The sequence below is a fragment of the Garra rufa genome, chromosome 21, assembly GCF_049309525.1.
Source record: "Garra rufa chromosome 21, GarRuf1.0, whole genome shotgun sequence".
In the NCBI taxonomy this organism is placed as follows: Eukaryota; Metazoa; Chordata; class Actinopteri; order Cypriniformes; family Cyprinidae; genus Garra; species Garra rufa.
The window spans coordinates 18480222-18491834 of record NC_133381.1 but is presented as its reverse complement, the minus strand read 5'-3'; the positions used below and the strand labels follow the sequence as shown (position 1 = coordinate 18491834).

Below are 11613 nucleotides of genomic sequence, written 5' to 3'. Positions count from 1 at the left end.
ATATATATATATATATATATATATATATATATAAATAAAATATTTAATTAAATATCATTTAAAACAGTGATGAATTTAAAAAAGCTAAATAAATCTAAAAAAAACATTGTAATTAATAGAACCGAATACCAAAAAACATTAAAAAGCTGTATAAAATTACCCTAAATAATAAAACTAAAACACCCACAAAAAAACTAATTAAAATCTGTATTAAAACTTATATAATAAACCTAACACACTGATAGAAATATTAAAATCCTTTTAAAACCTAAAACAGTAGAATAGAAATGAATTCTATTCAAAATGAATACAAACAATATTAATAGCTGTGTAATAAAAATAAATAAAATTAACACCATAATTTATAGAAATAAATACAAAAAACATTATATATATAAAACTAACCTAAATAATAAAATTGAGACACCCAAATGATAGAAATGAATACAAAAAATAAATTACAATCTGTACTAAAAACCTAAGAGATCTAAAAGTTATAGTAATGAATACAAAAAACCCCACTTAAAACTAAGAAACACCGTAATAAACAATAATACAAAGTAAAAAGCTATTAAAATAAACCTAAAACATTGATAGAAATGAATACAAAATCATTCATCTATGTAGAAATTAAACAAAAAAAAAAATTAGAAATGAATACAAAAAAATCAGAGCTGTATAAAACCTAAATAATAAAATTAAAACACCCTAATTGATAGAAATGATAGAAAAACCTAAGTAATACATCTAAAACTGTTATAGAAATTAATACAAAAACACGGATTAAGAAAGAGAGAGAAAAAAACCTATAGGTACAGTTGATTCATTTGACAACTCAAGTAAATCACATGAACATGAACTGTTTTAACGACGTCCTTACTACCTTTCTGGGCCTTGAACATGTCAGTCGCTTTGCCGTCTATGCAGGGTCAGAAAACGCTGTAGTTATCTTAATTTGTGTTCCGAAGATGACCACATGTCTTACGGGTTTGGAGCGACATGAGGGTGAGTTATTAACAGAATTTTCATTTTTGGGGTTTTATTCTAGATAACATTTTATAAGACGAGGATGATGGTGTAGAGAGATATCAATATTTGGTCTGTTTTTCAGAAGAGAACAACTATTTTAAATGGATACATCAACTGAAAATTTATTTTAATTGGCTTAATTGAGCCAATTAACCAAGATAATATAATAAACAGAAAAAAAGTCCAATTGTATTAACCAGGCATTACCATGAGGGTTATAAAGCAAACAGAAATCACTGACCACCAACCTTTAATCCAAAAACCTTTTATTCCTGCACACAAACTTACAGTATGAATGTTTCAGAGCGAGAATGTTGCTGCGTGTTTTTGGTTTGTGGAATACTGTTCATAGGACAGTGAGAAATGGGACAAACTTCAGGTTGGGCTGAATATCTGCACATTTATACAACAGTTTTAGTTTGACATCTTCTCTGATTGTTCACATCTGAATGTAACAGGCTAAAACTGTCTCTATGTAAGTTACCTGTCCATTTACTACACTGTATGCGATTGGAGTGTCATCTACAGGAAGAATTAACATTAACAATCACGTTTCAACCAGAGAAGATTCACCAATGACTACTGACCGAAATGTAGTGCGGCTGCAAAAGCTCAAACGTACAGCTGACGATTTTAGAAGATAGATCTTAAACACTAGGGGGAATCCTTAGCCTCTGCTTTTTTCTTGTCCTTTTTCTTCTTCTTTTCTTTTTTCTTCATTTTCTTCTCTTTCTTCTTTTTCTTTTTCTCGCTCTTTGTTGATTCTGCGTCGTCGTCTGAAACGTCATCTTTTTTTCCCTTTTTCTCTTTGTATTTGTCTTTACTCTCATCCTTACTGTCTTTGCCCTCCGGCTCGTGTTTGAGTTTGGTATCCGTAGAATGAGGGCTTCTTTCGTCTCTGGTTCGCTTCCTGTCGGGACTGCGTTCCTTGTGGTCCTGGTAGGCCCTTGAGGATGTCGACCTCTCAGACCTACTGTGTGGGCTCTCTCGTCTGTGAGATGATGTGTGATGCTGGTCTTCGTGTCTCTTAGCATCCCGGTTCTGCTCCTGTGACAACATAAGCGAGAAAGTTTATGTTTCTTTGCTACAGTTCATTTTTTTTTTTTGTATTACATATGCAGTGTAATGTGATTTAGAGTTAGTGATCCGTGGTAAATGGCTTTTGTAATGTCACCTTGTTCCTGTCCTTGCGGCCGTGGCTTTCTACATGTCTCTCTGCGCTGTTCAGATCGCCGAAGAACTCCTCACAGCGCTGGCAGAAAAAACCTATCACTGGGATCAAATCACCCCTACCTACAATCAAAATACATGTTGATACATACATACAGATTTGAACCAAACTGTTCAATAATTAATAACAGATTTAATTAAATAAAATCAATAAATAGTTGTATTGAAAAAAACATATTATTATATGCTTCATGGCTTAAGTAAATAAAAAAAATAGAAAGACTCTATCAGTCAGAAGTTTTTGAACAGGGACATTTTTAATGTCTTTTTTAAAGAAGTCTCTTGCTCGCCAAGCCTGCATTTATTTGATCGAAAGTGCAGCAAAAACTGTACAATTTTGAAATATTTTTACTATTTAAAACAACTGTTTTCTATTTGAACATATTTTAAAATGCTATTTATTCTTGTGATTTCAAAGCTGAATTTTTAGCATCGTTAGTCCAGTCACAATTTCTTTAAGAAATCATTCTAATATTCTAAATTTGCTGAGTAGAATTTTTCAGGTTTCTTTGATGAATAGAACGTTCAGAAGAACAGCATTTATCTGAAATAGAAATCTTTTGTGACATAAATGTGACCCTGGACCACAAAACCAGTCATAAGGTTAAATTTTACAAAACTGAGATGTATACATATTTGCAATATTTATTATACAATACAATAATAATACAATATTTGCCCAAGATACATCTATTTGAAAATCTGGAATCTGAGGGTGCAAAAAAAAAATCAAAATACTGAGAAAATCACCTTTAAAGTTCTCCAAATTAAGTTCTTAACAATGCATATTACTAATCAAAAATTATATTTTGATATATTTATAGTAGGAATTTTGCAAAAAATCTTCATGGAGCATCTTTATTTAATTTCCTAATGATTTTTGGCATAAAAGAAAAATCAATACTTTTGACTCATTCAATGTATTTTTGGCTATTGCTACAAATATACCCCAGCGACTTAAGACTGGTTTTGTTGTCCAGGGTCACAAATGCCTTTATCATCACTTTTGATCAATTTAAAGCATTCTTGCTAAATAAAAGTATTAATTTCTATCATTTCTTCCCCCAAAAAATTATAGACTCCAAGCTTTTAAATGGTATAATGTTTAATCTTACAACAGCTTTTTATTTCAGATAAATGCTGATATTTGGATCTTTCTATTCAAAGAATCCTGAAAAGAAAATGTACTTTATTTTTTTTATTATTGATAATAATAATAATTTTTAAAAAATGTTTCTTGAAAAGCAAATCAGCATATTAGAACGATTTCTGAAGGATCATGTGACACTGAAGACTGGAGTATTTTAGCTTTGATCACAGGAATAAATTACATTTTAAAATATATTCAAATAGAAAACAGTTATTTTAAATAGTAAAAATGATTCAGTTTTGACTGTTTTTGCTGTACTTTGGATCAAATGAATGCAGGTTTGGAGAGCAGAAGAGACTTCTTTAAAAACATTAAAAGTCTTACTGTTCAAAAACTTTTGATTGGTAGTGTAGATGAATTGAACCCAAATAAAAACAGTATAATTAGAAGGTTCATGGCTAGAAGTAATAAATGGTTGCATTGAACAAAAACAATATCATTATTGTGGACTGTGGTTCAAAATAAATAGATAAATAGCTGAACTCAACCCAAATAAAAAACAAAATAATAGGTTTCATGGTTCAAAGAAGCAAAAAATAATAATACTTGTACTGAACAAATAAAAATTACATTGTTATTTGGCTTACGGTTAAAATATTTTTATAGAAAAAAAAAACAACGCTATATGGGTCATAGATTAAATAAATAGTTGAACTAAACAAATTATAAAAACAATATCATCATTGTGGATTGTGGTTCTAAATAAATTAACAAATAAACAGTTGAAGCCAACCCAAATAAAAACTAAATAACAGGGTTCACGGTTCAAGTTTCAAAAAAAAAAAAAAAAAAAAATCCATGGTTCATGGATGAAACAAATAGTTGAATTAAACCTAGATAAATAAGTTCCAAATAAATAAATATTTTTACTGAACAAAACAATACTATTGTATGGTTTATAGTTCAAAAAATAAAAATAAGATAAACCAAAAGAAAAACTATTATAACATGGTTCAAAAACATTCTGTGACATTTTTGAGATGTGGCTCATGATAATAATTTTTAAAATTCATATATAAAATATCTAGTGGAAAACAGGTCTAGTGGACATTAGAAAGGCAGCTGAAAACGCTAATAGCATCTTTAACTATCTTCTTAAGTAAAGTTGCTCAAGTTGAAAAACTCATTTGTGACCCTGGACCACAAAACCAGTCATAAGGGTCAAATTCTTGTATGATTTGTTAGGATAAGACAATATTTGGCTGAGAAATTATTTGAAAATCTGAAATCTGAGGGTGCAAAAAAAAAAAAAAAAAAAGTTTTTTAAAGTTGTTCAAATGAACTTCTTAGCAATGCATATTACTAAGTAAAAATTAAGTTTTGATATATTTACAGAACAAATTGACAAAAAATCTTCATGGAATATGATCTTTACTTAATATCCTAATGATTTTTGGCATAAAAGAAAAATCAATAATTTTGTCCCACACAATGTATTGTTGGCTATTGCTACAAATATACCCATGCGACTTATGACTGGTTTTGTGGTCCAGGGTCACATTTATTACCTTCTTCTTTCAGCAGACCCTCCAGTTCCTTCACCAGGTACTCTTTCCTTTTCTTTTGAATCTGTTTCTCTCGTCTGTCTTTCTCCTTCTCATCAGTCTTCTAAAAGAGTCAAAGGCGTTCACAGTTAGGCTCTTGGGAGCGTGACACAATACTGAGCTGACTGTGTTAACAAAGAGTTTAAGAGTTGTGATGCAAGACAGATTTCCTCATACCTTCTCATCACGCTTGGACTCTTGATTAGAATGGCTGCTTCCAGAGCGATTACTCCTACTGTCATCCGTTTTGGATGCTGGAAATGCATTGCATTAATGTTAAATGCATTACAAGCACAAGGTTCTTGTGAAGTATTTTAGGTCTTTTATCATTTTTTTCAAAAAGCTGACAGACGTCAAGAACAAAACAACAGCCATGATGCAATGTAGACTCTTAAAATATACAATCCTGCAACTTAAAAGACTAGTTAATTAAATTCCAACAAACTGTAGTAGAGATTCCATTCAAACTTTGTTTTGTAGATAATTTCAGCCTTTTTTGCTCACCAAGCCTGCATTTATTTGAACCAAAGTACAGCAAAAACAGTACAATTTTGAAACATTTTTACTATTTAAAATAACTGTTTTCTATTGAAATACATTTTAAAATGTATTTTTTTTCCTGTGATCAAAGCTACATTTTTTAGCATCATTACTCCAGTCTTCAGTGTCACATGAGCCTGCAGAAATCATTCTAATATGCTGATTTGCTGTTCAAGAAACATTTTATCAATATTTAAAACAACTGAGAACATTTTTTCAGGATTCTTTGATGAATTAATTATCTGAAATAAAAAGTTTTTATAACATTATTTACGCTTACATAGCATTTTTTATTAGCAAGGATGCTTTAAATTGATCAAAAGTGATGATAAAGACTTTTCTAATATTACAAGTTCTTCTAAAGTTTCCATTCATCAAAGAAACCTGAAAAAAATTACACTGAGCAGTGTTTAACATAATAATAAAAAAAAATTAGCAGCAAATTAGAATATTAGAATGATTTCTGAAGGATCATGTGACACTGAGGAAAGGAGTAATTATGCTAAAAATTCAGCTTAGATCAACAGGAATAAATTACACTTTAAAATATATTCAAATAGAAAGCAGTTATTTAAATAGTAAAAATATTTAAAACATTATCAAATAACTTGATAGGCTTGGTGAGCAGAAAAGACTTCTTTTATAAAAAAAAACTTTTGACTGGTAGTGTACATACTTTATAATTTTTTTTTAAAAGACTTTTTACATTTTTTTGAAAAAATTCCACTGATATGGACAAAATGTTCAGCACTCAAAAGGCTGAAATAAATCACTCTGGTGACTGTTATAATATTTGCAAACTGAATAGTAAATCCTTCACTTTGGATGAAAGTGACAACCAAAAAGCATAAAACATGCTGGTTCTGACCTCTGGAAAGTGCTTGGAGCGCCTCCAGAGCTGGTTTGAGCATCGGGAGCGAGGCAGACGTTCCTTGTCCCTCATTTTTTTCCTTTAGTCTGGCAGCCATTTTACAAATGTCAGCCATGCCTGGATTCAGGCCGATGGTCCTCAGGAGGTTTCTCACCTTCTCGCATTCTTCTGGAGTGACTTTGGTCGTGCCAGAAGCAGCAGGCTGCACGCTAGCAGACACTGCATGTGTTTTGGGTTCCTGGAGACTGTGAGTCTGGTGTTCTTTACTAAGATGATGAACTGGAGACCTCACAGATCTTGTCTGGGCCAGCGGAACCGTCACAGCCTGAGGTTTGGATCGCTCCTCTTCCTCTCCATAAAGGAATTTCTCTTCATCTTCAACACTCTGGAACGCAGGCTTGGTTTCAGGCTGCTGGTTGGAGGTGTTCCAGGATAAGATATTGGAATAGCTGCTGGCGTCTCCGCCAGCCCTCTCGTGAGGAAGCAAGGAACCATAACAAAGTTCAGCGGAGGTTTCAGGTTCTAACCTCAGTTCTGGGTTCGGGAAGCCTCTAACAGACTGATTCGGCAGATACATTCCCCTTGTGTCATCAGTGCTCTGTTCAGAAGACAAGAGAAAAGAATTCACATTACTTGTAGAGAAAATGATCAATGATCTAAGGTCTAAAGGTCTAAAACTCAATGAGACAAAATAAACAAGTGTCAACAAGTGAGTTTCTATATTTTTTGGTTTGTGGGTCAACATCATGATCATTATTGAAGTGAACCCCGGGTATTAAGACTTGAATGGCTTAATACAATATAAATCATGTCTCTTACTGAAATATGTAGTGCAAAACCAATTAAAATTGGTAAATAAACACTTGCTCATTTTGTCTCATTGACTTTTAGACCTTTAGACGAATAAAACTTCCTAAAGACCTGCATCTTTGTTCTCTCCACTTTAGCCCTGATGTCTTTGAGGCTTTTAGTAGACCACAGCTACTGAAAGAGCTTACAAACGGCAGAGACAAGAAACGCTAGATGCCATCTTGGCAGGTTGTAAACATGCCAACTCTTGTCATGACGCTGCGGACACTGAAGAAGTTTCTCAGTGCGGATTTCACTCGATAACTGGGGGAGTTTAGGCTCCTTGTGGGGAAAATCAATGGTACTGCATTTAGTTTAAGCCTATGCTTATATCCATCACCACCTGTAAGCTCTTTCAGTAGCTGTAGTCATTGTGTATTCCAAATTGTGTTGAGGTAAAAATAGCAACAGGTAGTGCCAATAGCACACCTATTGCAACCATTTCACATCATTGAAATAATGGCGACCCCCATAGTCCAAAATATCTATAAAACAAAGTGGATTTCTTAAAGGAGTAGTTCACTTTCAGAACAAAAATTTACAGATAATGTACCCCATGTTCATGTCTTTCATTCTTCAGTCATAAGAAAATTATGTTTTTTGAGGAATTTCTCTCCATATAATGGACTTCTATGGTGCCCCCGAGTTTGAACTTCCACTTTGAACTCTAAACGATCCCAGCCGAGGAAAGAAGGGTCTTATCTAGCGAAACAATCGGTTATTTTCTAAAACAAATTACAATTTATATACTTTTTAACCTCAAATGCTTGTCTTGTCTAGCTCTGTGTGAACTCTGATTAAAAAGTATATAAATTGTAAATGTTTTTAGAAAAGAACCAATCGTTTCACTAGATAAGACTCTTCTTCCTCTGCTGGGATCATTTAGAGCACTTTGAAGCTGCATTTAAACTGCATTTTGGAAGTTCAAACTCGAGGGCACCATAGAAGTCCATTATATGGAGAGAAATCCTGAAATGTTTTCCTAAGAAAACATCATTTCTTTACGACTGAAGAAAGAAAGACAAGAACATCTGGGATGACAAGGGGGTGAGTACATTATCTGTAAATTTTTGTTCTGAAAGTGAACTACCCCTTTAAATAAGGCAAGTCTTTCTTGGGTTTTCTACTACATATTTCAGTAAGAGACATCTTTTGTGCTATATTAAGCCATACAAAACCCACAAACCAATATAGAAACTCAAAACAGAATAGTGCTGTGCACCTGGCTTCTAAGGAGGGCATTCTTGACCAAAGGCAGGTGTTTGTCTAGATCTTTGTTCTGTAGGATCTGTCTTAGTCCATGAAATAGATCAGGCATGGAGCTACCACCAAGGCTTATTCCACTGCTGGTGCTGCTTGAGCTGTGATTGCCTTCAGCGGTCCCTCTGGAAGGCTGTTTTGTCTGGCTGGGGCTCAGGCGTGATTGACTCTTACTGTGTGTTCCACTCTTCCCGTGACTGCGACTGCGGCTCCGACTTCTCGCACGACTTTTAGCCCTTGTGCGGCTTTTACCTCGACTGCGACTACGTGTTCTGCTGCGAGCCCGACTCTTTCCACGACTCTGAGCTCGACTGCGGCCACGGCTCCTTCCACGGCTCCTGCTGCGACTGCGTGGGCGGCTTCTACCTCTGCTCCGACTCCGCGTTCGGCTTGGATGCTTGTCTGCTATGACATTGTCACTTTTATCTACTGGCAGCTCAATCCGGTCACTTGCCTCCAGGATTCGGAGAAACTCCTCTGCCTTTTTTCTATATTGAAAGATACGGAAATAGATTTAGGGTTAATTCAGTTTTATATAAAGTTGAGGTCAAAAGTTTACTGCAAAATGTTAATTATTTTACTAAAATAAGAGGGATCGTACAAAATGCATGTTTGTTTTTTTTATTTAGTACTGACCTGAATAAGATAATGAGCATAAATGACGTTTACATATATTTTTTAGTGACAGTTGTTCATGAGTCCCTTGTTTGTCCTGAACAGTTAAACTGCCAGCTGTTCTTCAGAAAATTCTTCAGGTCCCACAAATTCTTTGTTTTTTTTCAGCATTTTTGTGAATCTCAAAATCATACAGTCATTGCTGGAAAGGATTCAAATACACAAAAATGCTGAAAAACCAAAGAACTTGGGAGACCTGAAAGACTTTTCTGAAGAACAGCAGGCAGTTTAACTGTATACACACACAAACACAAACATAACCACAATATTAATAATAATAATCATACCTGACTTCCTGGTTTTGCTCATCTAGACTTTGGGTTGACCAATTTTGTGAGGAGTTTCCAAGCTGATTCTGATTTGAAGGCGTGAGCAGAGAGCTGATCAGTGTGGACCCACTTTGGTCAGCAGTGTGACTACTGAAGGGTCGGCTCTGCAAAAGAAAGCACAAATGAAAGAAAAACAGAAATATTACTTCACATTGACAAATAACATGTCCATATTCATATTAGGATGTAAGACTTGCATAATATCCAGCACAAGAGTCTGATATCACAATGAAAATCAGAGATTTCTGCTATTTAAACCTAGAAAGAATTATTCTTCGGTTTTTCAGCATTTTTGAGTATTTGAATCCTTTCCAGCAATGACTGATTTTGAGATGCATCTTTTCAGACTGAGGACAACTGAGGGATTCATATGCAACTATTACATAGGGTTCAAATGCTCACTGATGCTTCAGAAAGAAACACAATGCATTGAGAGCTGGGGGTTGACGTTAAATAACAAAGTATTTGAATATTTGCAGGCCACAAATCAATCAAACAAATTAGTGCCACTGTTTAAAATCAAGCATGGCATGTCCCACTGCAGGGCATTGCTTGAAATTGCCTTTCAATTACCAACATGTTATATTATTCACTAAATTAGAAAAAAACTGGACATATACAATATTTATTATTAAATAAAATATATCAATTTAGCATTTTCATCAGGTGGATGTAGCCAATCCTGCGACAAAAAAAGATGCTGACTGGGTTTATGACTGTACCCAAAAACACTCACCTCGAAAACGTACGGGCGTCCCGGAGGAGGACCCGGTGGTGGAGCGCAGTATCGAGGCCCCGGTGGAACCCCAAAAGGAGGGCAGAACGGCGGAGGTCCAAAAGATGCTGCGGGGAGTCCAAACCCTGACTGGGGCACCGGTGGCCGGTGATAATCCGGGTTTGACGTACCTCGGTACATTTTTGTACATGAATGTCTGATCAATACGTGTGTAGTTTCAACGAGTTTATTTTTTTCATTCACTCTCTGAGCTCCTGTGTGTCTACATGAGTCTGAGCGCAGCCACAGCGCCGCATGCAGGACTGGAAGCACAGCGCAGATCACAAACGCCTGTCCATACCGATGCCAGTTCAAAACTGTTTCACTCATGAAAATACAAACATATAAACACGCAATGTTGATGTAACCTATTGTTTTCCCTATTGTAATTTGGCTTATTTTTGGTAACTGAAGCACACAAGCAAATAATAAATAGCTGCACAACACTGATATATTGTGTTATTTGGGATATATATATTTAAAAGTGTCTTATTCTTAAGTAGCATGAGTATATTTGTTGTAATAGCCAAAAATACACCGCATGGGTCAAAATTATTGATTCTTTTATTCTTTTATTCCAAAAATGATTAAATAAAGATCATGTTCCAAGAATATATTTAGTAAATTTCCTACCGTGCATACATCAAAACTTAGTTTTTAATTAGTAATATGCATTGCTAAGAACTTCATTTGGACAACTTCAAAGGCGTTTTGTTTTCAAATAGTTGTATCCCGACCGAATATTGTCCTATTCTAAAACCATATACATCAATGGAAAGCTTGTTTATTCATTGTTATTATTATTATTATTATTAAAGCTTTTTTGTTATTTACTTAAAAACAAATACCCTTATAATTATTTTTGTTGTTGTTTTGCATCCTCCGATTCCAAATTTTCAAATAGTTGTATCTCGGCCGAATATTGTCCTATTTTATTAAAGCTTATTATTTATTTCCAAAAAACACCCTTATGACTAGTTTTGTGGTTCAGGGTCACATTTAAGTAAAAGTGCCTAGTTTAGTTTTTTATACAGTGAACAACACAATAATTTATAGATTATTCGTAGTAAATTAAAGGCGAAATTAAAATACACAAAATGTAAATTAATAGGCTTTGTACGGATTTTGTAATTCAAAAAGTTATAGAGCCATTATTCTCAGTATTCATAAATAAAGTAAATTTCTTTTATGTATATGGAATTTATCAAATAATCAATAAATAAAAAAAATACCACATTAATTATTACATTACATAAATGATTCGTTTTATAATTTAATTAATAATTATTTGAAATATACCGTTGTTTATTTATTTTTTTTAGATCATTTTTTCGAAAGAACTGATAAAATGTATCCGGCAT

At 33.8% G+C, this 11613-nt stretch overlaps 1 protein-coding gene across 1 annotated transcript; it reads right to left on the bottom strand.

The window, feature by feature from the left end:
* Nucleotides 1-1278: 1278 nt before the first annotated feature.
* LOC141295791 (uncharacterized) lies at nucleotides 1279-10470 on the bottom strand. Its single transcript, XM_073827067.1, has 8 exons — nucleotides 10214-10470; nucleotides 9436-9581; nucleotides 8436-8961; nucleotides 6362-6962; nucleotides 5131-5207; nucleotides 4918-5017; nucleotides 2204-2322; nucleotides 1279-2076 (listed from the first exon to the last, which is right to left on the bottom strand). Exons 1-8 carry the CDS (start codon nucleotides 10391-10393, stop codon nucleotides 1684-1686), a joined length of 2142 nt encoding a protein of 713 aa, XP_073683168.1. The 5' UTR covers nucleotides 10394-10470; the 3' UTR covers nucleotides 1279-1683.
* Nucleotides 10471-11613: the final 1143 nt, after the last annotated feature.